Source organism: Elaeis guineensis, chromosome 10 (genome assembly GCF_000442705.2).
Source record: "Elaeis guineensis isolate ETL-2024a chromosome 10, EG11, whole genome shotgun sequence".
In the NCBI taxonomy this organism is placed as follows: domain Eukaryota; kingdom Viridiplantae; phylum Streptophyta; class Magnoliopsida; order Arecales; family Arecaceae; genus Elaeis; species Elaeis guineensis.
In genome coordinates this window covers 5198198-5224934 of record NC_026002.2, presented here as the reverse complement: position 1 = coordinate 5224934, position 26737 = coordinate 5198198, and the positions used below count along the sequence as shown (strand labels likewise).

Here is a 26737-nt window from a genome sequence, read left to right as displayed (position 1 = left end):
AGAGAATACGGTAAGTTTCGAAGAGTTGGAAGAACTGACTCGAAGGTGATGCGGTTGACAGATCTTGGAATCACGGTAGATAAAGTGCGAACCCTCCAGATGCTCTCAAGCTTAGACAACATAGTTACTCGGTACCTCCACATATGGATTGCATGCAGCTCGGCATCCATCCAGTTGACACCATCTGCCGTCAAAGCCCAACTTGGAAGCCTCAACATGTTGAAGAGCCTGCAGAAGCTGCAGATTCGATCCTATAGCTTAGTAGTGCTGGAGGTGGATGGTGAGGACCAGGATCGTGATATGGATTGGCAACTTCCAGATCTTGAGGAACTCCAACTCCATGACTTGAAGGTGGTAAAGTGGACGAGAGTATCGATCTCAGATTTCCTTCCGCAGCTGCGGTCGGTGGTCATTTCTTCCTGCCCTGAGTTAGAGAATGCTAACTGGGTTCTGCCGCTCCCAAAGCTCGAGTCTCTAAAGATACAGTCGTGCCCCAAAATGTGGCGAGTGATCGATGATTCAATAGGTAGCCACTTTGGTGCCTTCCGCTGTCTTAGGTTATTGCATCTTCACAAGTTAAACAGCTTAAGTAGCATCTGTGATCTGGCAATCAGTTTCCCGTCTTTGGAACATATTGAAATTCTTCGTTGTGACGAGCTGAAGCAACTGCCCGTCAAGATCATAGGGAGGAACTTACGGGAGATATGGGGCAGTGAAGGATGGTGGCAAAGCTTACAATGGCAGGATGAGAACGTCAAAGCCTCCCTCCTCCCTCATTTCAGGAGACTCAATTAACAGGGGACCAGCACCACCGTGGACCTCGGGTGAGTGGTGTTGGAACAGGGGGTGCGCTCTGATGCTAATTTGTTGGAATTTGGTAATCACATATGATAAGAAATGCATGAGGGAGAAAAAGAATTATTAACAATATTAAAATTTATATTCATTTCATTTTCAACTTCTACTGCACATTAGGAAACTATTTTTATTTATATTATTCACAAATATATTAATTAGTATCTCACACACTTTCCCAAGAGAAACATATATATTTTTAAGCTTTTAATATATACATTCATGCTTTCCTAAAAGCCACAAACACATTTCTTGATGCAAGTTTATGTACTCATATTTAATACATCTTTTGTATCTAAACATGCACGCATAATCCCACTCATATAGTTCAATATATTTTATCATCACACTAATTAATCTAACACCGTCTCTTAAACATGAATTTTGTTTCACTTTTCTTCTTTATCTTTTTGTAATCGGTCCACATTTTGAAGGAAAATCTTTGACAGTTGAAATATATTTTTGGGATAAATATTTTTTCTTCATGTCATAATTGCTATTAAATCCCTTTGCACTATTGTCCAATATCATTACATTCCTCTACTACTTTCTTATACATCTTAGCCAGTTCTTGATAGTCATATTCTAAATCCCATAGTTTTTTTATAGTTCATATCTCTTGCTATAAAGTCATACATAGTTATGAGATTTCCGATTGCTTTTAACACTATTTCTTGCTCTGCTTTTTTTTTCGTACTAGCTTTACTTCCATAAATCATATATTCCTCGTCTCCATCATTAAGATTAATATAAGCTACAAAAATAAGATCATGATCTTATCCATACTTTTTGCATAAAAATAAGATTGAAAGTAAATTTAATTTCTCAAGCAAATCTTTGAGTACCATTTTAAATGAAATCATCACAATAGTTAATATTACCTCATGAGGTATATAGTTTTTCATTGTACTTTATCAAAAAACATAATTCACTTGGCAGTTGTACTTTTTCAAAAAAAATTTTCATCTCTTTAATGAAAGACTTTTTGTCTTCTTCTCTTGCGGAGTCACTTTTTTCGGCTTGTACTATCTCAATGGATATCTATTTCTTATCTTGAATCCGAAGTATCACACAATTTGTAAACTGCACACTCAATAAGTCTTTTAGCGTAGAGTTTCCTGCTTCAACTATGAAAAATGTTCTTTTACCATAACACCTCTTCGGAATGTACCTTGCTTTGATTGTTGCCTTCAGATCGTGCCTGCTTCGATACAAATTTGTTGGAACAACAGAAGCACTCTGATATCAATTTGTTGGAATTTGGTAGTGGGTACTCAATCACATATGATAAGAAATACTTGAGAGAGAAGAGAAATTACTAACAATATCATAATTTATATTCATTTCATATCCAACTCCTACTACACGCTAGGAAACTACTTCTATTTATATTACTCACAAATATATTAATTAGTATCTCACATATTTCTCTAAGAGACATACATATTCCTAAGCTTCTAATATATGCATTCATGCTTTCTTAAAAGCCACAAACACATTTCTAGATAGAAGTTCATATACTCATATTTAATATATCTCTTATACATAGACATGCATGCATAATCCCACTCACATAGTTTAGTGTATTTTATCATAATACTAAATTTATATTTGTTGGGATAAGTCAATCGACCTCCGACTCAAGTCAACCGACCCCCGACTTTGACTCAACAAAGGCTGATCGTCCATACAACTTTGACTATGCATCGGCTGACTGGATGTTCAACAATTACACTGAATCATGATTGGCAGACCGATTGATATTCAGCTACAGCCGATCAACAACAGATGACTCGAACAACCTCCGATCTAAAACCGTCGGCATATCAGAACTACTAGCTGATGGTCACTCGGACATTCAACCGATATATCAATATTACTGACATATAGTCGGCCAATCTACTCAACATATTGTAACCGTCATGAATGGTTATCGACTATGTGTCATGGCAATTAGCAAAATTTAATGACCAACTAACTCCATAATTATGGTCCGATAATTTAGCGCCATAAAAAGCGGGATCATGTGCTCGATGGTTACATCAGAATCATCTATAAAAAAGAGGTAAGGAAACAGGACTGGTAAGATAGATCTAAGCCAGAGCTCTGCTACTTTCAACATTCTACTGTTCATCAATTTTTTCTCTGACTTAACGGAGAGTCCCCATCGGACATCATTTCGATCTGTGAGGACGTTGTTTTACAGGTGCTCATCACCGGTGACTGATGACAAGAGAGTTGGCCACAATAGATTGGCATGCCAGGTAGGGGCAAAATCTGCAATTGATCGTCAGTTAACTATGTCGAAAATCAGAGCCCAATATTCAACCAGCTCGATGAGGCACTCTTCCCATCGAAAAGATGCTTCTCCCCCACCTCCGATAGCAGAATCCAGTTCCTCACGTGCCGTAGTCACCATGGACGTCCAGATTGCTGCACTCGTGTAGCAGATGAATATCTTAATAGAGGCAGTTAAGAGCCTCCAACGGCAACAGCAGTCGCCAACAGAGCAATCGATGGCACAGTCAGTGCCGTCCAGGGACAGCCATCACCCTCTACGACGATCACCTTCTTCCTCTCCAGAGCGATCATCTTGGCACTCCCATCGAGACGGACGACCATATTCTTGGCACTCTCATCGTGCTACCCACCGCTCGCGGTGTTCCCCCTCTCCTTTCCATCTCCACAGTATTAGGAAGGGGAAGTGGCCGCGGACACCTCCTTCTCTCTCAAGTTCATCGGGAGGTTCCACCCCCGGAGTCTCCCAACAACAACGGTTGGACGACTATGAACACAAGTTTCAGGAGATTGGCTATCGATCTGTCTGACTTCAAGTGGAAGGTCGGAAGTCCTCCAATGACTACTACTTCCACACCGCCCAGCCTCTCTCTCAGCATATCTTGGATGAGCCGATCCCATCTTGATTCAAGATACCGCAAGTGGAGCAATACGATGGCTCCACCGACCCTATCGATCACTTGGAGAGCTATAAAACTCTCATGATGATCCACGGGGCAACCGATGCTCTCTTATGCATCAGCTTTTCGGTAAATCTTCGAAAAGCTGCTCAGGTCTGGTACTCCGGACTTCAATCGAAAAGCATCGATTCTTTCGAGCAGCTTGAACATTCTTTCATGGCCCACTTCAGTACTAGTCGAAGGCCGCCACGAATATCCAACTGTTTCTTCTCAATTAAGCAAGGAGAGACTGAAATATTGAGAGACTTTGTGGTCCATTTCAACATGGCCACACTTGAGATCATGGACCTCAATGAAGATATGGCTATATCGGCCATGAAGTGGGGTTTGAGGGGATCCAGGTTCGCCACTCCTTGGACAAAACTCTCTCCTAGACCTATGTCGAACTTCTTGAATGTGCGTACAAGTACATCCACATGGACAAGGCTGCTTCTAATCAATGCCAGATGGAAGGCAAGAGTCAGAAGAAGAAATAGAAAAAAAGTGGAGCTCCGACCGAATCAAGTCGGCCATCTTCCAATAAGCGAGCTTCACCCCAATGACGGAGTCCGAAGCCAAACTATGGTAGGTATGACTGTTATACTCCTCTCTCTGCTCGTTCATAGATCCTCATGAAGATCGAAGAAGCAGAGTTCCTACGGCACCCCCCACCGATGAAGGCACCATCGAGGAATCATGATCGGAGGAGATATTGTCGGTTCCATCATGACCACGATCACGATACCGAATAATGCATCCAGCTCAGAGATGAGATAGAGGCCCTGATCTGATGAGGCTATCTCAAAAAATATCGAAGAGATCAGTCGATTCAACCTCCTGCTGATCGACGACCTCAGCCACAAGCTGAGGAGGCTATCAATAATCAGCCAACTGTAGGAGTGATCAACATGATCTCTGGATGATCGAACTGAAGGATAACTTTTGAAAAAGAGTCAGTGAAGAGGCGGCGACTAAATAATGTAATAACTTTTTTGAAAGAAGATGTTCGAAAAATTTAAACTCCCCATGATGATGCTATTGTTGTTTCAGCAACAATAGTAAGTTATGATGTAAAAAAAATCTTTATAGATAATGAAAGTTCAATTGATGTTCTTTTTTGCTCGATTTTCTTTCAAATGCGATTACCGACTGATCGACTAAAGAAAGTCTCGACGTCATTGGTCGGTTTCACTGGGGATGCTGTTATTGTGGAAGAAAAAAATCTCTCTCCCCTTAACCGTAGGAACTGAACCACTGCAGAGCACTATTATTGTGACATTCATAGTTGTTTGAATTCCTTCAGCCTATAATGTCATACTCGGATGACCTAACCTTAATGCATTGAGAGCAGTGACTTCAATATATCATTTATTAGTCTGATTTTCGATAAAGAATGGAGTCAGAGAAATACATGGAGACCAACAGCTAGCCCGACACTATTTCTTAATCTCCACACAAAATAATAAACCTGAAGACTCTCTGCTCATCGACAAATTGGATCAAAGAGAGAATCAGGGGAGGGGTGAACCAGTTGAACAACTAGTTTTTATCCCATTAAAAGAAGAAGACCCTGAGAAGACAGTCCAAATTGGATCACAGCTGTCTGATTCGGAGTGACAATAACTAATAAATCTACTAAGAGGAAACACCGATATTTTTGTTTGGTCGGCTACCGACATGCCGGATATTTTTCTGAAAGTAATAATTCATCGACTCAACATCAATCCAAATGTCAAGTCGGTGAGACAGAAGAAATGACCTTTTGTCCCTGAAAGATAAAAGGTCATCGACGAAGAGGTCGACAAGCTTTTCGTAGCAGGCTTCATCAGAGAAGCTATTTATCCTGATTGGCTCGCCAATGTAGTAATGGTGAGAAAGATCAATAAAAAATAGAGAATCTACATCGACTACATAGATCTGAATGAAGCTTGTCCGAAGGACAGCTTTTTACTGGCAAAAATTAACCAACTGGTCGATGTGACTTCAAGCCATCAACTTTTAAGCTTCATGGATATCTTTGTCGGATATAATCAAATTTGAATGGTGCCTGAAGATAAGGAGCACACAGCCTTCGTAACCGACAAAGGTATATATTGTTATAAAGTGATGCCTTTCGATTTGAAAAATATCAGAGCCACCTACCAATGGCTTGTCAATAAAATCTTCAAGACACAGATCGGATGAAATATGAAAGTATATGTGGATGATATGTTGCTGAAGAGCCCTCAAACTTCAGAACATGTTCGAAACCTGAAAGATGCCTTTAGCACACTTCGACGATATCAGATGAAGTTGAACTTGACTAAGTATGCATTCGGGGTGACTTTCAAAAAATTTTTCGAATTTTTTATGTCGCAACAAGAAATCGAAGCCAAACTCGAGAAGATAAAAGTTATCATCGACATGAAGCGTCCGAGCTCAAAGAAAGAGATACAGCAACTCAATGGAAGAATCGCTGCACTCAGCCGATTCATTTCTAGGTCGGCTGAGAGATGCTTATCATTTTTTAAGACTTTATGGCAGACAAAGGACTTCTCATGATCGAATGAATGCCGACAGTCCTTCGAAGATTTGAAAAAGTACCTATCCTCTCCACCTCTGCTCACAAAACTAAAGGTCAGAGAAATGTTGTATCTTTATTTGGCGACTTCAGCAGAAGTGGTCAGTTCGGTGCTCATCCAAAAAGATGAAAACCGAACCCAAAGACTGATCTACTACATTAGCAAGGTGCTTCACAATGCCGAAGTGAGATATTCTAGGATAGAAAAAATAATCTACGCTCTGATCATATCATCGCAACGTCTTTATCCGTACTTTCTGGCACACCCAATTATGGTCTTGACCTATCAGCCGTTGAAGGCGATCTTACATCAATCTGATACATCGGGTTGGATGGCAAAGTGAGCAGTAAAGCTTGATAAATTCGATATATAATACCACCCACGATCATCCATGAAGGCATAAATTTTGACCGACTTCTTTATCGAATGTATAATACCCGACAATAAATTAGAGGATGAAACTGATAATATAATAAAACAGACCACGACTCCCAAGCCCGACCTAAGGTCGGCTTGGGTGCTGCACATTGACGGAGCATCCAATGCACAAGGGAGTGGAACTAGTCTTATTCTTACAAATTTTGAAGGGATGATTATCGAATACGCCATCCGGTTTAACTTCAAAGCATCGAACAATCAAGCCGAATATGAAGCGCTCTTAGCCAGTTTGAAGATTGTCAAAGAACTTGTCATCGACAGTCTGAAGGTCTTCACCGACTTGTAATTGATTGTCGGACAGGTCAAAGATGAATTTGAAGCCCGAGACCCTATCATGATGAAGTATCTTCAGAAGTTAAAGGATCTTATATCAACTCTGAAGTATTTTGAGATCTTTCACATCTCAAGAATCGAAAATACTCAGACCGACACACTCTCCCGACTTGCTACTACTTCCTTCAACTCACTGGGTCGGACATTTGTTGAATGTCTTGAACAGTCGAGTATCGACAAAGTCGAGGAGGTATTACAACTCATTGTTGAACCAAGCTAGATGGATTCGATCGTCCAATACTTGATCGATGGGACTCTCTTTACAGATCCCTCAGAAGCTAAATGACTCCGATGGACAGCCTCTTAGTATATCATGATAAATGGTTACTTCTACAAAAGGTCATTCTCTCTTCTCTTACTAAAATATTTGAGACCAACATATGTCGACTATGCGCTCCGAGAAGTTCACGAAGAAATTTATGAAAATCACTTGGGGGGCAAATCACTAGCCTATAAAATCTTGCGATAAAGATACTATTGGCTCACCATGAAGAGAGATACAGCTGAGCTTGTCCGGAGGTGTGAACCATGCCAGAAATATGTAAATATTCAGCACCAACCGGCCAGCCAGCTGACATCAATTGTTGCACCATGGCCCTTCGTGCAATGAGGGATTGACATACTTGGTCCTTTCCCTCCGGTATCTGATCAGAGGAAGTTCATAGTGATCGCTATTGATTACTTCACCAAATGGGTAGAAGCTGAACTTCTGACCCAAATCATTGAAAATAAGATGAAAGACTTCATTCAAAAATCAATCATATACAGATTTGATTTACCTCACACCATCATCACTGATAATGGTCGATAATTTGACAATCAAAATTTTAAAGAGTTTTGTACGAAATTTTATATTACGCACAGACTCACATCAGTCGGCCATTCATAATCAAATGGAGAGGTGGAGGTAACCAACCGAACTATTCTGTATGGACTTAAAATCCAACTGAATGAAGCTAAAAGCCTCTAGATGGAAAAACTGTATCCAATCTTATGGGCATATCGAATAACTCTTCGTATACTAACAGGAGAGTCGCCATTTAATTTGGCCTACGGAACAGAAGTAATGATCCCGCTTGAGATCGGATTGCCATCAATAAGAGTCGAGCAGTACAGTGAATCGAGCAACTCCGAATGTCGGAGAGCCGACTTAGATCAACTTTCAAAAATTCGATAGCAAGCTCATATTCGGATGGCTGCATATCGACAAAGAGTAGTCCAATATATAATGCAAGAATCAAATCGAAGGTCTTTTGATCAGGAGACTTGGTCCTAAGAAAAGTAAATGTCTCAAAATCTTTGGATCAAGAAAAGCTATCTCCGAATTAGGAAGAACCTTACAAAATAGCCGAAACACTCAGATCGGACACAAATCAGCTAGAAACCCTTAAAGGATCGGCTATTCTCTGAACATGGAATGCCGATAATTTAAAGATGTATCATCAAAAAAGTTGCCCATATATACATTATTCGGAATGAAATACAGAATTTCAGAACTTTAGAATCATGTCCCGATCGACTACATAATGATGAAAGATTGATCTCTATCAACCATTGACCATATATCGACTTTCATTGTAAAAGTCGAACTACCGACCATACTTCAACACAGAATTTATCTTGATTTTTCACTATAAAAACCAACGTTAATCATATCGGCTTTCACTGTTAATGTCGTAGTACCGACTATATCTCGGTATTAAATATATTTCAGCTTTTCACTGTAAAAATCGATCATAGTCAAAAGACTATTATACCGACTTAGTCCTAACTAAGTAGAACATTATGCCAATACGACCAAAGTCGGATTGGAATAACACCAACTCGGCTACAGTCCAGTTGAAGAATATTCGGCTTGCCACCGATTATCAAACGATATGACATACAAACCTGACTAAACATCGGACACAGGGTATCCGACTTATTATCGTTTATCCTAATGCTTATAAGTACGTCAAAAGACCTATGCGACTAATGGATAATTCTACAAGTTCTTATCGAACGTTCGATTCGTCGATTAATGTTCGGTAGTTAAACAACTTGCATTACAAACAAGCAAAATCAAACAAGCAAAACAAAGTTTTGACTTAGGAAAATTTTTTTCATTCCTTACAAAGTGATTATAAAATTGGACCGAAGTCTGATTACAAGTGTTTGATTACAAAAAAGAAGAAAGCAAAAATACACCGATTATCAATCGCCGCCTTCATCTCTTTGCTTTGGAGAAGCTTTAAGGATTTGGATGACTTTTGGTACTGTCAGTGTCCTTCCTTCCGCCGACACTGCGTCTCCTTCAGTAGCTCTGTCTTCTGATCCTAGAGGGACGATGCTGCTTAAGTCGAGGTTCGGATATAATTTCATGATCGTATCTCGGCCGTCTTCATACCCGACATAGTAAGAGGTGTATCCGCCTTCAAGGATCTCTTCTCTAAATTTCTCTGAATTCTTGAAGTCCTTGATCGCCCGACTTAACACCTCTCTCGCTGACTCTGCTTCAGCCTTCGCTAAATCTGCTTCAGCCTTCGCTAAATCAGCATCTGCTCGTGCTAACTCAGCATCGGCTCATGCGAAAGATGATTCTTCCTCGATAAGTGCCAACCTTTCCAGGCTGGCCCGATGTCGTCCATGTTCGGCTTTGAGTTCAGCAATGCAACCATCTCGTTCCCGTCAAAGCCGATGGATGGAGTGTTTCTTGCTCTTGACTCGCGACTCAAGAGCCAAAATATTTTGACGAGCTGACTCAAGCTCGGCTCCAGAAGATTTCAGGTCGTCAGTCAATAGGGAGACCTCCTGCTGAAGCTTGGCCTCCCGTTCAGCTGTCGACTTAAGCTGTTCAAGGGCACCCACCTTCTTAGCATCGACGGCCGCCACCTTATTCATCCATATCCGACGGAAGTTGCCAAACTTTACGTAGCCAGCTTTCAAGTCGAACATGTCATGGACCAACTGCGGATCGAAGATGAATCGAATAAAAAAAAAAGTAAAAATAGCTCACCCCGAGTATCATCGGATAGAAGGATGAGAACATCTCGATCACCGTCCGGCTTCTTCGATTCTTTCGATCAGTCGGGAGAAAGGCGGCTTGCATGAGCTACTTAGCCAATATTAGATTGGCCTGGGCCGACTCATCTTCGGGCACTACAAGGTTGAAATAGATCGTATGGTCCTCCGACGTAGCATCATTCGCTAAAATCATTGGAGCTTTTTCCCAATCTTTTGCCGATGGCCCCACATTCGAAAGTGAGGAGAAACTTGAACTAGATTGCATCAGAGAAACTCCTGTCGAAGGAGCGACTGGTGCAGCTACTGATTGCTCGGGTTCGATAGCGCCCTCCACCTCGGCCCAAACCTCCTCAATTGGTGGAGCTATCGACTCTGCTGCTGTAGCTCCTTCTCTTACCGCCCCTTCCTCAAACAGAACAGCAGGAAGTACTGTCGGGGCTGACAACGTCAGGACCGGCTCAAAAATCGATGCAAATAGTATATCGGGTCCCTCAGCTGGCATTGAAGCAGCAGCTCGAGCTTGCGTTGAAGCAGCAGCTCGAGCTGGCATAGAAGCGGCAGCTCGAGCCAACATTGAAGTAGCAGTTTAATCCTTCTTCGATGGTTGAAAAGATCCAGCTTCAGATGCTACCCTCTTTCTGGCAGCGTGTTGATGCACTCGACACCCGCACCCTTGGCTGCAATGCTACAATCAAAACAAAAGTCAAGTATAATTCAGAAACAAAAGAATAAAGTCGGAAGTAACCGACTATAATGTACCTAAGTTGGTGACCAAATTGAGGCCGGCATCGTAGAGAGCTTGTTCGGTCATTAGCTCCTTCTGCAGCGGGACTATCATATCCTTCAGCCAATAGAAGTCCTCTCGATCACTGATCTTCATCCGACTGTTATCGTTGGGATCGATTTTTGGATTCTCCCAGTGAGAAGGAAAGCCCCAAGGAAGAGAAGAGGAAGCAAACAAGAATTGATTCTTCCATCCATGGATGGACGATGAAAGACCGAAAATGAAAGAAATACCTTTTCGAGGGTTAAAAAATCACCAACCTCTGGCTTTTGGATGAGGTTAGAGGACAAAGAAAGTACGGAAGAGAAAGGGATGAGGTTCAGTCGGTAATAACCAACACAACAATGCAAAACTAATTATTAGTCAGACCAAATTTGATGTCAGCTGGGCAAGACACAGACCATAATAGTCTAAAATATTTCGGACAAACTCCAGAATCAGAAATTGAAGGCCCGTCTGAAGATCTTCAATATAAAATGCTATTTGGCCCGAAGGGGGGCATTCACCCGACCGTCAGCACCAGGGGCGAAGAGCTGAAATTTGCTCCGGGATGCGATATTGCTCCCGAAGCCGCTCGACGTTTGGCTCCGAAAGTGAAGAAGCCTCCACTTCTGGGCCCGACGGGGAGTCATCAGCCGGATCCTCCGACCGACCACCCCGAGAAGAGGAACCCCTAGCTATTAAAGAGAAGACTAAAGAAGGCAAAGGATGGCTCAAAACGAAAAGGACAAAGAACTTGACCTGAAACTCAAAGGAGAAGACGAGGAAGAAAGAAAACCCTCCAGACGTTGGGACAACCTTCCGTCAAAGCTTCCGTAGTAAATAAGATAAATAAAAAGTAAAAATTTGGCTGAAAGCGATCCTATATATATAGGATCCCTCAACGGTCAGGATCGAAGCAGTCAAGCCAAGATCTCACTAGACACTGATACATGGTGATATTTGAGCGGACCATTGATCGGATGGTTCGATGCACCTACTCCAGATCGAGCCACGTCATCGTTATCTGCATGAACAGCTCCGACCCAATGATATTCGAATACATGGCAAAGATCTATTTGTCAGAATCATATCATCCGACGTCGATTTGCTTTCCCAAAATGACGTCTGATACTGACATCTGATACCGAATCATCCTATCAGTATGACAGTTTAAAGATGATTCTATGCCCGTCGAAATGATAAAACAGCCGACGCTCATATCCCGAAGAAATTAATGACTGAATCGGGGCTCGATATGATGCGAAATAACTCTCTTCGTCCAACGTGACAACCCACGTGATGGTATACATGTCAGATCACCTTGGACTTGGAAGTGGGGGGCAACTATTGGGATAAGTCAATCGACCTCCGACTTAAGTGAATCGACCTCCGACTCCAACTCAACAAAGGCTGATCATCCATACAACTCCGATTATGCATCAGCTAACTGGACGTTCAACAATTACACTGACTCATGGTTGGCAGACCGATTGATATTCAGTTATAGCTGATCAACAATAGATGACTCGAACAACCTCCGACCTAAGACCGTCAGCATATCAGAACTACTAACTGATGGTCACTCAGACATTCAATCGATATATCAATATTACCGACATATAGTCAGTCAATCTACTTAACATATTGTAAGCATCATGAATGGTTATCGACTACGTGTCATGATAATTAGTGAGAATTAATTACCTACTAACTCCATAATTATGGTCCGATAATTTAGCACCATAAAAAGCGGGACCACGTGCTCGACGGTTATATTAGAATCATTTATAAAAAGGGGATAAGAAAACAAGACCGGTAAGACAGATCTAAGTCAGAGCTCTGCTACTTTCAACATTCTGCTGTTCACCAATTCTTTCTCTGACTTAAGCATCGGAGGGTTCCTATCGGATATCATTCCAGTCTGTGAGGACGTTGTTTTGTAGGTGCTCATCACCGATGACAGGTGACAAGAGAGTTGGCCGCAACAATATTGATCTTCCAACAAATAGGGTGTTCGCCCAGAGTGCCTTCACGAAGATAGAGAGCACTGAAGGGACGGTTCGTTTGAGGGTAGATGGCCATCACTTAGTCTGCCTACCTTCTGCATGCACGCACTTTGCTGTCTCTGCCCCTCAGTCCTTGGTCCACCAAAGGGGAAGGAAGTGGACCCGGTCCACCTGATAATTTCTCGAGGGGAAGATCTTTTCTCCTTACGGGACCGCTCTGGCCCCAGTCTTCACCCATGCCTGTTCTGTTGTGCTGGATCTGTTCAAGCTGATAGGGGTCGAGTACAAGTTGGGGGAGGACTAGTACAAGGCCAAGATCTCTCTCTCTCTCTCTCTCCACACATTTGAGCACCATATAGTGAATGCTTTTATATCATCCATTCATAATGCAGTTACTGCAATTCTCTGAATGGTAATAGTATGCTTTGTATTATCAATTTCAAATTCCTTCCAGACCAAGGATGTGGGGAAGGCATCACAAAGGATATCCACAATACCAGATTTGATCAATGCTGACACCTGAAATAATTGTGTGATTCGTTCTGGCAGTCATTCACACAATCATCTTCGAGTGAAGCGTGTGGTTGAGCCGATGAGAGTGATATTTGAGCTACTTTTAGCATCAAAGCATGCCACACTTTGTTCATGATTGTAGGGTTATTCCTCTGGTACTTTAATTTTCATAGATTATCATATGATGTTATACTGATTTCGATTATACATAAGCTTGGTTCTATATCTTCAGATAATTTATTGTTAGATTTTATTCAAGTAACAGTAGAAGGATTTAGATCCAAATATGTTATACGTTTCTTTGCTTTCTCTTTAAGCTTTGAATGAATTACAAAACTGAAGATCGACATCTTGCAATATGACTTAAATAATTGGGTTAAAAATTCATGCATGAATCCCTCAAACCTTCACTTAGTATTTCCATATCTGTTGAATTTTGCAGGGATGATACCTTCTTGGTCCCGGCAGCGGCGACTTATGTGCCATGGACTTTGCTGGTCACAATGAACAGCCTATCGGGAATGCGGTGTCAGAGGCAATGTATGGCCTCCCCACAAAATCACACCGCTTATAGATGGTAAAAGAAGATGGTAGGTTCATGCACTTTGTACTTCATTATAATGTGTCTACCCATCACAATCCTGGAATGAATTGCAAATGCAATTTTTTAGCACTGGAAAATTTGGACCTTATGTGCTTTACAATGATGTTCTAAATGAATCAAAATTATGAAACGATGCTTTGTTTAATGCTTACAGAGGAATCAGCTAATGTTCAGATGAAGAAATACGTTGATACATCTGCTACCATGGCTCACTATATTCAAAGGATTGGGCACAAACTGGTGAAGAAGTGTGTTATTGGCTTGGTTAGGTGTGGCAAATCAGTCTGACTTGATGTTTTAAACCAGGTTATTTGTCCCCTGCCCGTGGTTTCTCATGTTTTAAATAAAGCAATAGTCTCGTGCATAGACGCAGATGCTTAGAATTTGGATGTATGTATTGCAGATTATTCTTAGTTAATATTATTTTCTAAAGCAGCATATGCTCTGTTACTTCATTTGATGCCATGATTAATTTTTCTTGTCTGTTATTCATTCAATTACTTTCTGTTAGAGCTTTAGCTCAGCAAACAACTTTTTTTTTTTTTTTCCTTGTGTGTGTGTGTTACAGTAACCGACAATATTAAGCATTACCATATATGAGTTTTCATGCCAAATTAGCTATTAAATTAGTGCACTATAATTGTCTATAAAAATAGACAAGTAATTCACAAAATAATGGTTTAATATGGAGAACAAGTAAAAATAATATAATATGAAGACAAAGTGGCTGGCCTGGGATCAAGGTGCGTATTTGCTACCCTTAAAAAAAGGTGTGTATTTGCTGTCCTGAAGAAATTTTTAGAGTTCGGTCGAGCGGTCGGTAGGGACTGCTTTGGAATATGTGAGGCATTTCGTCAAGCAATCTGGAAACGGCACGGTGATGGAAGGGAGAAGTGCTAGCGGCGGCGAAGGCGGCCGGTCTTCCACTGGCTCCGGTGAAGGGAATCGGCCTTGGTCGAAGGTGGTGCAAGGTGGCCTGCATCAGCCTTCGTGGACATCACACAAATACATACCCATTTATAGATTTAATATATAAACAAGCCATGGATTAGTTTGCATCACAACATCCATCAATCACACCAAGATACCAGCTCTCATTCAATTCTTGTCCATGCATGATAGCTAAAAGAGGCCCCAACCGCTCATCTATTTTTGTAGGGTTGAAACTGGATTGAATACGGATCGGATATCAATATATTTATATCTATATTTATTTTATCTGATAAATATAACTATAAATATAAATATTATTTGGATGTAAAAATTTATATTTATATTTATTTTAAACACATACGAATACAATTTAGATATTGGAAGTATGAACATAATGACAGATATAATTTAAATAATTAAAATTTATAACTATAAAATTAAAACTATTGCTAAATAGATGATAAATCAAGTTAATAATATATTTATATTATTGTGTATTTTTTTAAAAATTTAATAAGTATCGTATATAAAATCATATAGGATTATATATAGATTCGTATATTCAAATATGGATTAGATATTTGTTCATATGTATCTATATACATATCTATTTTTTTTACAGATATAAATACGAAAATGAATATTAATCAGATCATCAAATTTCTGTCAATATCTGAATTGATTCAGATATAAAAATAGATCCAGACAGATAATATTTATATCACTTTCATCTGTCCAGGTAGTGGGGCTAGCAAATATAGAGAAAGAGTTGAGTTTTCAGCCATAGACTTTGTATCTTCACTCAATTTCTCACCTTTGGAGCATGGATTCCGTTTCCAAAGGATACATATATTCTGACCTATTTCGGTTGGAAACAACTACTAGGCTAGTTTTTTTAACCTTAAACCCTTTCCAGCATTCCGATCTCTCCTACCTTGTAATAACTCTCACGATGTGTTATAACAGAAACCATTGGTTGCTTCTAAGTCATGAGGGATAAGGATGTACACGGATCACATTAGATTGGTTTGGAGCTAAATTTAAATTCAAACCGATTTAAATCAATTTCTTAAAACCAAAATCAAAACTGAATTAGCCATATACAAAAACTGCTTGAAACCAATCTGAAAAATTCTGTTAGATTTAGTTCAATTTGTCGGATTGATATCCAATGGGCAAAAAGGGCCGGACAAAGTCTACAGCTAAAAAAAAAATTTATTTTATATAAGGTTGATATTGAGTAGACTAGACTAAATGGATTGGACTAAGTCTACATATAAAAATTCTATTTTATATATAAAAAATATAAAAAATATAAAAAAATTATATACACACACACATACACACACACACACACATACATACATACACGGGTCAGATAGGACTAAGCCGTAAGCTGGGTCGCTATGAATCGGTTTTTTAAAAAATTTAAAAGAAAATCAAATCAAAAATTTTCAATTTAAGGCTTTCTCAAAATGAAATTAAATTATTTTTTATTTAAAAAAGATTTAAACCGAACAGAAGAAATTACTTCCAAGTTAGATTTGACCTTTTTTTTTTTTGATTGAATGATGGATTATTTTATATATTTATTTTATGAAGAACGATGTGTGAGATTCTCCTGGCAAAGTATGAACATCTTTCAAACTTTATTGGCCCGCAAGGCAGTTCCTTGCGATAAAGTGCAACTTTATCAAAGAGAAGAGAGGGTAAAACCAAAAGAAAGCGAAAGTTTCCAGTTTTATCTTGGTTGTGCTAGTTTTTTTTTGAAAAAATGATGACTACAACCCTGTAAAAATAAAGAAAAAGACAGAATGATTGGATGGCAGTAAGGATGACAATCGGATTAGGTCGGATTATGAATAAATCAGATCAATACGGATCGAATCAAAAAATTATCAATCAAAATCTGATCTGTTTATTAAATAAATAAAAAATTTAAACCTAAACCCAATCTGTTTATTAAACAGGTAATCCATTCTGACTCATTTAATCTGTTTATTAAATATATTAAATTAAGTTAAACAGATTAAACAGATTAAACAGATCGGATTAAATGGATCAGAAATAGATTAAAAATATTTTAAACATATTGAACGAGTCTTAAATAAGTTAAATAGATTAAATAAATAGGATTAAATGAATCAGAAATAGGTTAAACAGGTTAAATGAATTATCTGACTTAACTTGATCTGAATATTAAATGGATTAAATGGGTCAGATATTTAAAATCCAAATCCGATCTAATTATTAAATAGATTAAATGGATCGATCTATTTATAATCTAAATTTATTTAGTCTAAATATAAATCTATTTATGATGAATTGAATATAAATCGGATTATATTTTGTTAGCCCAAATGATAGCTGATAATCGGTTCTTTTTTCTACGTGGCATTCCTATTATTCCCCGGGATGTGCCAACTACCTATAACTCGAAGCTCGCTGCGCACCAAAAGATAAGGAACGAATTAATAAGAGTGCATCCAATGGCTTGCCGATCGGATGCATTCTTGCTTCATAAATACTATTGTGAGGCCGCATTAGTTTGGAATCTGGGCATGGATTTCATTGTTAATGAGCCAATGCAGGACACTTGCGTCCATGTGAGATGTTGTTAATGGCACCTAATAGTAAAGAATGAAACGTGACATATATATGACTTCGTGTGAAAGTTGATATTGACTGCAAATAATATATATAGGCCGCATAAATCATTGGATTTAACCGGAGTCAAGTCAGGTCAAGTGTGTTTTCAGTGGAGTCAGGCCCAGAGACAAAATTTCTTTTGGGTAGTCTCAAAAACCTGCCAAGGTATCAGCAACAGCTTTATAGGCTTGGATTCCAAAATACCAAGTTACCAACCATAAGGTTTTTGCTAGTGCATATAACTACCATGTTTTCCACTCATCCTCCAACTTATAATTTTATTTTTCATCACTCGAGCTTCCTTCATGCTTATAAGTTGGGGAAGACTCATCGAGAAAGTACCTCTCAAGAAATAATATTAGTGAACAACAAATAAGAACATTGCCAATTCTTGCAAACATGGTTGATGCGTCTAAGACATTATTTTCTTATAAATTTATTTTCCAATGCCCTGTATGGGGACCCCTGCAACCTGTTCGAACAATCCCCTCTTATTTTTCGAATAAAAGAATTGCCAGTTTGGCAAAATAGATAAGATTTTTACTCAATCATTAGACATAACTCCGACAAAACTATCCTGACAAAACGCCACGATAACTTATTTTGAATATCTCTACCTTGGACCTAAAGTAGTCTTTCATTCCTTTTAACCGAGATAAAATTTCTTTTAAATTAAACAAGTCCTATTTGCTTCAGGGATTTGGAATAATTTTGTTTTAATTATTTTGTTTAATTAAAGAATGCAAACGCTAAATACTTACATTATTCTCCTCATATAACACTCGTTATATCAAAATAATGTTTAATAATGATGGTAAAAAATAGAAATCTTTTATCCGGTGTCCATCATAGGCGTTGAAAACTTGCTAGCTAGAGAGTGATCCAAGTCATTGGCATTTAAAATTCTTTCAAAAACCCAAGCGGACTTAAGGAACTAATGCTCTTGAGGTTAGTGTTTTGCATGAGATAGGTCTTTACCCGTTGGAATTCTCCCAATGGGTTCCTTGAGCCCTATAGTCCGTAACTATATGCAAAGTAGCCAGATCCAGAGCATTCCCCACTCCTTTTTTTTTCATCTATTTGCATATATCTCAAACTGATCATTGCACAATCCAACAGTGAATTTATGTGAAAGAAGGAAAATAATAAAAATAATTTTATTCTGCAAAGTATATGCTAAGAGCAATAATTTACTAGTCCACTTAAATTTCATATGCTTTTGCACCTCAGCATGATACATTAACATGATAGATGATACATCATACTGGGAGATCGAATCATATTTGATGTGCACCATCATGAAGAAAGAGATGATCACATGCCATATATGGATCCAAGAGCCAAATTGATGATTTTGCTCACGTGCGTAGAAGCATGATATAGTGCGAATCAGATTTGGCAGAAATTTAAAAGAAATTATTGCTTGAAAAAAGGGCCGAGTTTAGAAGCTTGTTTTGTTCTTCCTAATTCACCATGATCTCCAGCCACTATCATTTCCATAGTAGCAAGATGCAGCCAAAGTAATTTTGTTCTTCCTAATTCACCATTATCTCCAGCCACCATCATTTTCATAGTAGCAAGATACGATCACTATCATTTTCTTTGGAGCAAGATATAGCCACCATCATTTCTATGATAGTCAAATTCTGTTATTTCCTTCCATTTACTGAATTTGTCTTATGTTCCCTCTCTTATCTATATAAAGGGAGGCGACCTATGTATTCAATTCAGATTTCAATGAACGAAAATGAGTGTTGCTGATTTCTCTTATCTAACCCCTGTGTGTTAGTGGCGAGTTATAAACCCTAGAACTTATCACTCACATTCTTCTTTTCTTGAGTGTGGCGTTCTATCCTTTTGTGATCTGATTGTGGCGATTTTCTTATCAATCAGATTTCAAAGGTTTCTTTTTTTTCTTCTCTTTTTCTGTGCTCCAACTTTTATTCTTACCTACACAAGATAGTTATTTAGGCCTGGGCACATCAGTTTGGTATCAGAGCCTGAGGGAGTGTTTGACATCCAAATCATGTCTGGAGGAGACGAGGCCCCTGTCATTCCTAGAGGCATGAGTCTGGAACAAACTCAGATTATGGGGTTCCAGCGGCGTCAAGAAGAGATGATGGAGCAACTCAATCGTCTAACACAAGCGTTTGAGCGGTTGGCAATACTTCTCCCACCACCACAGCGGCATGGCTATCCAGCACCACGACGAGTTGATCGCAATGATGAAGAGGAGTATGACGAATCCGGGGATGATGATGGTGTGGAGGAACACCCATGGCAAAGGGGGCAGTAAAGGAGTTTGGGAGACAATATTAAGATGAGGATCCCATCCTTTAAAGGAACCAGCTCACCCGAAGAATATCTGAAATGGGTGCAATGTGTGGAGAAGGTCTTTGAATGTCAAGACTATTCTGAGATAAAAAAATGTAAACTTGCTGCCCTTGAATTCACTGATTATGCTAATCTTTGGTGGGAGAATGTGAAAGCTCAGCGTAGGAGGGATGGAGAAGAGGAGATCTGAAACTGGAGGCTTATGAAGTAGATCATGGAGAAGCGATTTGTCCCTCAATATTATAAGCAGGAGCTGTACATCAAGTTACAAAGCTTGAGACAAGGGGGGATGTGTGTTGAGGATTATGTCAAAGAATTTGAGATGCTGATGATGAGATGTGATTTGCGAGAACCTCAAGAACAGACCATTGCAAGGTTCTTAGGAGGCTTGAATAAGGAGATTACTGATACGGTGGAGTTGCAATCTTATGTGTTCCTTGACGATGTGATCAAACTTGCTGTTAAGGTGGAGAGACAGCGCAAGCGTGGTGCAAGTAAGCCAAGTAAGACTACCAACTCATCTTCCTTATCATCATGGTCCGTCCCTAAGGCGGTGCCAAAACAAGTAGAAAAAAGTGATTCTAGCAAGCAAGTTACAGATGCGGCCAAAGAAAAAGAGGTGAAAAATTCACAACCGCCCAAACGAAGTCAAGATATCAAATGTTTCAAATGTCTTGATTACGGTCATATAGCCTCTGAATGTCCAAACAAGAGGGTGATGTTCATTCGGGAGTCACAAGAAGAAATTGAAAGTGAAGATGAGGCTATTTTAGAAGAGGTAAAAGAAGATTATGTGGAGTTTGCAGATGAAGGAGAGCTATTGGTTATTCATCGCAACCTGAACCTACAAGCCAAAGTGGATGATGAGCAGCACGAAAATATCTTCCATATCAGGTGCACTATCCATGATAAGGTATGTGGTATTATCATTGATGGAGGTAGCTGTACCAATGTGGCTTCTACTATTTTGGTAGAAAAACTTAATTTGGTGACTATGAAGCATCCCCGTCCCTATAGATTGCAATGGCTTACTGACGATGGTGATGTGAAGGTTACAAAGCAGATTGTAGTACCTTTCTCTATTGGCAAGTCCTACAAAGATGAGGTTGTTTGTGATGTGGTTCCTATGAAAGCCAGCCATCTTCTTTTGGGAAGGCCTTGGCAGTACGATCGGAGGGCTATTCATGACGGCTTCAAAAATACCTATTCATTTGCCAAGAATGGGAAGAACATAGTGTTGGCACCACTTAGCCCGCAACAGGTCCAGAAGGATCAGCTTGTGATTGAAAAGGGCAAGAAAGAGAACCTATTTGCCAACAAGGAGGAAGTGAAGCGAGTTTTGACTAACCATGAAATTATTTTTATTCTTGTAGCTAAGCAGGTTCCAAGTGAAGAAGTCTTCCTTCCACCGCAAATGAAGAAGATCTTGGAGGAATTTACAGATGTGTTCCCGGAAGAATTACCAAAAGAATTGCCACCAATCAGAGGGATCGAGCATCAGATTAATCTCATTCCAGGGTTTGCCCTACCAAATAGACCAGCCTATAGATGCAATCCCGAGGAGGCCAAGGAGTTACAGCGGCAAGTTGCGGATCTTTTGGAGAAGGATTATGTGAGGGAGTCTATGAGCCCATGTTCAGTACGAGCTCTGTTGGTACCAAAGAAGGATGGATCTATGCGGATGTGCGTGGATAGTAGGGCGATAAACAAGATCACAATAAAATATTGCTATCCAATCTCGCGACTGGACGATATGCTTGATGAGTTGCATGGAACTAAGGTCTTCTCAAAAATAGACCTTAGGAGCGGATACCATCAGATTCGCATGAAGGAAGGTGATGAATGGAAGACCGCATTCAAGACCAAGTTTGGATTGTATGAGTGGACGGTCATGCCATTTGGCTTGTCCAACGCACCTAGCACATTCATGAGATTGATGAATCATGTGCTGCGCAAGTTTATTGGTGATTTTGTGGTTGTATATTTTGATGATATTCTAATTTTTAACAGAAATCAGGAAGAGCATATGGAGCACCTCAGGGGTGTTTTTGAGGTTCTGCGACAAGAGAAGCTATATGGCAACCTTAAAAAGTATCATTTTTGTCAGAATCGCATAGTCTTTCTTGACTATGTTGTGTCACAACATGGAGTGAAAGTTGATGAGGAAAAGGTGAAAGCAATCAAGGAGTGGCCTGTTCCTACTAATGTTTTGAAGTGAGGAGTTTTCATGGCCTAGCATCCTTTTATCGGAGGTTTGTGAGGAACTTCAGCACTATTCTTGCTCCTATCACTGAATGCATCAAGAAAGGAGGAGAATTCAAATGGACTGAAGCAACCCAAAGGAGCTTCGAGTTGATCAAGGAGAAGTTGAGTTCAGCACCCATTCTAGCTCTACCCGACTTTTTCAAGACTTTTGAGGTAGAATGTGATGCCTCCGGTGTGGGCATTGGAGCTGTTCTGATGCAAGAAGGCCGTCCCATAGCATATTTCAATGAGAAGTTGAATGGTGCAAGCTTGAGCTACTCTGTCTATGACAAGGAGTTCTATGCTCTGATTCGGACTTTGGAGATTTGGCAACATTATTTATTGCCAAAGGAGTTCGTCATCCATACTGATCATGAGTCTTTGAAGCACTTGAAAGGATAAAGCAAGCTGAATCGTAGACATGCCAAGTGGATGGAATTCTTGAAAACCTTTCCTTATGTGATCAAATACAAAAAAGAAAATGTCAATATCGTGGTTGATGCATTTTTCAGGAGATATGCTTTGATTTCATTGCTTAATGCTAAACTAATGGGATTTGAGTTGATTATAGATCGATACAAGGACGATCCAAAATTTATAAATATTTATGAAGAGTGTGAGAAAGGAGCTGTAAATGGCTATTACAGGCATGACGGATACTTGTTTAAGTCAGGTCGGCTGTGCATTCCTAACAGTTTCATTCGAGAGCTTTTGGTGAGAGAAGCTCATGGTGGCGGATTGGCGGGTCATTTTGGAGAGAAGAAAATTTTGGAGATGGTGAAAGAGCACTTTTATTGATCAGCTATGATTCGTGATGTGCATCACATCATTGAGAGGTGCGTTACCTGTAAGAAGGCGAAGAGCAAAGAGACTTCACAAGGGTTGTATATGCCGCTACCTGTACCAGATCAACCATGGGTAGATTTGAGTATGGATTTTGTGCTTGGGCTGCCAAGAACACAAAGGGGGAAGGATTCGGTTTTGGTGGTTGTGGATCGATTCTCAAAAATATCTCATTTTGTGCCATGCCACAGAACCGATGATACTTCACATGTTGCAAAATTATTTTTCAAAGAGATAATACGTCTGCATGGTGTACCAAAGAGCATTGTGTCTGATCGAGATGTCAAGTTCTTGAGTTACTTTTGGAAGACCTTGTGGAAGAAGCTTGGTACTAGATTGCTCTTTAGCACGACTTGCCATCCGCAAATCGATGGTCAGACCGAAGTGATAAATCGTACCCTCTCTTCTTTGTTTCGCACTGTTGTTAACAAGAATATGAAGAATTGGGATGAGTGTTTGGCTTATGTTGAGTTTGCTTACAATCATAGTATTCATAGCACTACTAAGCATTCTCCTTTTGAAGTGGTTTATGGGTTTAATCCTATCATCCCACTTGATTTGGCACCACTTTCAATCAGCAAAAGAGTTTGTATGGATGGGAAGAAGAAAGCTGAGTTGGTTAAGTCCATGCATAAGAGCATCAAGGAGCAGATTGAGAGGAAGAATGCGGCTTATGAGAACGCAGCCAACAGAGGAAGAAAACAAGTTCGCTTGGCTCTAGGTGATCTTATTTGGATACATCTTCGCAAAGAACGATTTTCAAACCAAAGAAAATCTAAGCTCATGCCGTGTGCTGATGGTCCATTCCGAGTTGTTGAGAAAGTGAATGACAATGCTTACAAGATTGAATTGCCTGGTGACTATAATGTGTCCACTACATTCAATGTTCGAGATCTTTCTCCTTACTTGGAGGATAGTTTGGATGATGAGGAAGACTTGGATTTGAGGGCAAATCCTACTCAACAAGAGAAAAATGATGTGCACCATCATGAAGAAAGAGATGATCACATGCCATATATGGATCCAAGAGTCAAATTGATGATTTTGCTCAAGTGCGTAGAAGCATGATATGGTGCGAATCAGATTTGGCAGTAATTTGAAAGAAATTATTGCTTGGAAAAAGAGCCGAGTTTAGAAGCTTGTTTTGTTCTTCTTAATTCACCATGATCTCCAGTCACCAATATTTTCATAGTAGCAAGATGCAGCCAAAGTTATTTTGTTCTTCCTAATTCACCATGATCTCCAGCCACCATCATTTTCATAGTAGCAAGATACGACCACTATCATTTTCTTTGTAGCAAGATATAGCCACCAACATTTCTATGATAGTCAAATTCTGTTATTTCCTTTCATTTACTGAATTTGTCTTATGTTCCCTCTCTTATCTATATAAAGGGAGGCGACCTATGTATTCAATTCAGATTTCAATGAATGAAAATGAGTGTTGCTGATTTCTCTTATCTAACTCCTGTGTGTTAGTGGCGAGTTATAAACCCTAGAACTTATCACTCACATTCTTCTTTTCTTGAGTATGACGTTCTATCCCTTTGTGATCTGATTGTGGCGATTTTCTTATCAATCAGATTTCAAAAAAAAAAATTTTTCTCTTTTTCTGTGCTCCAACCTTTATTCTTATCTACACAAGATAGTTATTTAAGTCTGGACACATCAATATTAGTACAGTACCATGAGACACATAGATGCCCTATAATCTCATGAAGATGTTCATATGCTAGTGTCTTAACAATGTCATTAAGTGATAGGCTATGGGCTCCGCATGCTTACTGCCTCCTTGGTTAGCAATCTCATTACTAAGAACTGTAACCGCAATGCATGCCTCGGTGATGGTTCCTCGGTACCTTTTGAAACAGCCTCCATGCATGGAGGAGAAAAAAAAAAAGAAAGTTTAATCATTTAGTTGGCTAGGTTGGTACCCCTCGTAGACTAACGTTTAAGAGAAATTATTGGTTAGAACTATTTTACCATGTATATCTTGAATCATTCAATAAAAAACCATCACATTATCTATTATTGAAAAAAGATGCACTATTGTTCAAACTCGATGAAAAATTTTGAATGAAAAAAAAAATCATTGTTAACTATAGTCGGGCAATTAACAACTTTTACTATTTTGAATAGAAAAAAATTAATTTTTTTGAATAATAATTTTTTATTGAATGATTGAAGATATATACGATAGAATGATTCCAACTAATAATTTTTCATCATTTAGGCATTATCACATGTGGTCCCAAAGGAAATATTGCTTATACTCTTAAGTGTTTCCACTCTCTTTTCTAGCATCGTACTCCTGGCAGCGCGTCGAGTGGGGCCTCTGATGGGCACTTGTTGTTGGATTTCCATTCCAAAGCAACATGCCATGACACTCAAGTAATGTGGTGGAACAGCAATCCCCATACCATGTTGTGGAAACCTTTTGAAGCATTTCGAAATTTCCACCACCATATTTTAGTATATGAGCCGAAGCAAACTTTTATTCTGCTCTAATAAACCATGACTAGGGATGTGAACCGAAGGGATAAAAGTAGTGCTTTTTAGTTTGAACAGAAAAACTTAGCTATTTTTCCTCAAGACAATAAAGACTTGCTACTGTTGGATGATGCCTTATCGCATTCATTGGTCCATCTTAATTTGGCTGGGCCATCATTCAATATCTCAGATCCAGCTGCATTTTTTATTAATAGGTGATCCAATTAACCTTCGAGCGTTGCTTCCAGTAAATCTCCTCGAGCTTGTAGAGGTCAAACAAGGTACGTTTGTGTTGGTCCCTTGGGTCTCTTTCGGTGGAGGAAAGACAAGTTTGTTCTTCTTTTTTGTCAAGATCCTGAATTTGATGAAGAAGTTTATCCTTGTTCTCATGTGTAGCCCGTCTGACATTATGGGACCAGACTTTGAGAGCTTTTCTGGTGGCTCTGATTTTGAGGACGAGATTTAAGATAGCATCCTCAGGGGAACCCGAAGATTGCCACGCATCTTCAACGACCTCTGCAAGGTTAGCATGTCCAAGCCACCTTCGATCGAACCTGAAGGGTCTGTGGTTGTTTGGAGGAGAAACCAAAGAAAGCTTAATGGGAGAGTGATCAGAACATCGTTTGAGAAGTGCAATCTGAATGGCATGAGGGAAGATATCATCCCACTCTGGAGAGAACAATAATCTATCGAGTTTCGCCATAGTAGGGGACTCACGGTGATTACTCCAAGTATAATCTTGACCTTCTAAAGGAGGATCAATAAGCTGAAGGGAACGGATAAGGGAGGTGAAGGCTTTGGAAATCTTGGTTGATTGTGGGGTGCCATTCCTCTCACGAACCTTATAAGTTGCACTGAAGTCACCCCCAATGAGCCATGGTCCCGGGAAAGAAGCTCTGATTTGCCGTAGTTCTCTCCAGAACAGAATTTTTTCCTGGTGCTCAGTTGGCCCATAAACTGCTGTAAAAGTCCAGTTCACATTCAGCATGCGGTCTAACCAATGTACAGAAACCGAATAGGTACCAATCTCCTTCCTTTGAGCTTCAAATCTAGCTTCGTTCCACCCTAACAGTATGCCACCTGCTGAGCCAGAAGAGTTGCAGACCGCCCAAGAAGAGATTTTGTCTCCGAAAGTAGATCTAGAACACAAGAGGAAGGGGACTCCAACTTCGATTCTTGGAGGCCAACCACATGACAGTCATTTCTTG

The 26737-nt window shown here is 39.6% G+C and overlaps 2 protein-coding genes and 1 pseudogene across 3 annotated transcripts; 2 read left to right on the top strand and 1 right to left on the bottom strand.

Annotated features, from left to right (window-relative positions):
* The first annotated feature begins 6 nt into the window (after positions 1-6).
* On the top strand, positions 7-14491 carry LOC105053120 (putative disease resistance protein At4g10780). Of its 2 annotated transcripts, XM_029267020.2 has the most exons (3): positions 7-824; positions 13875-14022; positions 14191-14491. In XM_029267020.2, exon 1 carries the CDS (start codon positions 49-51, stop codon positions 793-795), a length of 747 nt encoding a protein of 248 aa, XP_029122853.2. In that variant the 5' UTR covers positions 7-48; the 3' UTR covers positions 796-824; positions 13875-14022; positions 14191-14491. The 2 variants fall into 2 exon arrangements, with proteins under 2 accessions (XP_029122853.2, XP_073101191.1); XM_073245090.1 differs by lacking the exons at positions 13875-14022; positions 14191-14491 and having other exon boundaries at positions 7-526; positions 615-751.
* A 5447-nt stretch (positions 14492-19938) lies between these two features.
* Positions 19939-25547, top strand: LOC140851993 (uncharacterized; annotated as a pseudogene).
* Positions 25548-25737: 190 nt separating this feature from the next.
* LOC140851992 (uncharacterized) lies at positions 25738-26517 on the bottom strand. Its single transcript, XM_073244526.1, has one exon. The coding sequence runs from the start codon at positions 26515-26517 to the stop codon at positions 25738-25740; it is 780 nt and encodes a 259-aa protein (XP_073100627.1).
* Between the last annotated feature and the right edge of the window lie 220 nt (positions 26518-26737).

Bases quoted from the DNA above. Each gene is read 5' to 3' on its own strand.
- LOC140851992 (XM_073244526.1), bottom strand. From the start codon at position 26,517: ATGCTGAATGTGAACTGGACTTTTACAGCAGTTTATGGGCCAACTGAG.
- LOC105053120 (XM_029267020.2), top strand. From the start codon at position 49: ATGCGGTTGACAGATCTTGGAATCACGGTAGATAAAGTGCGAACCCTC.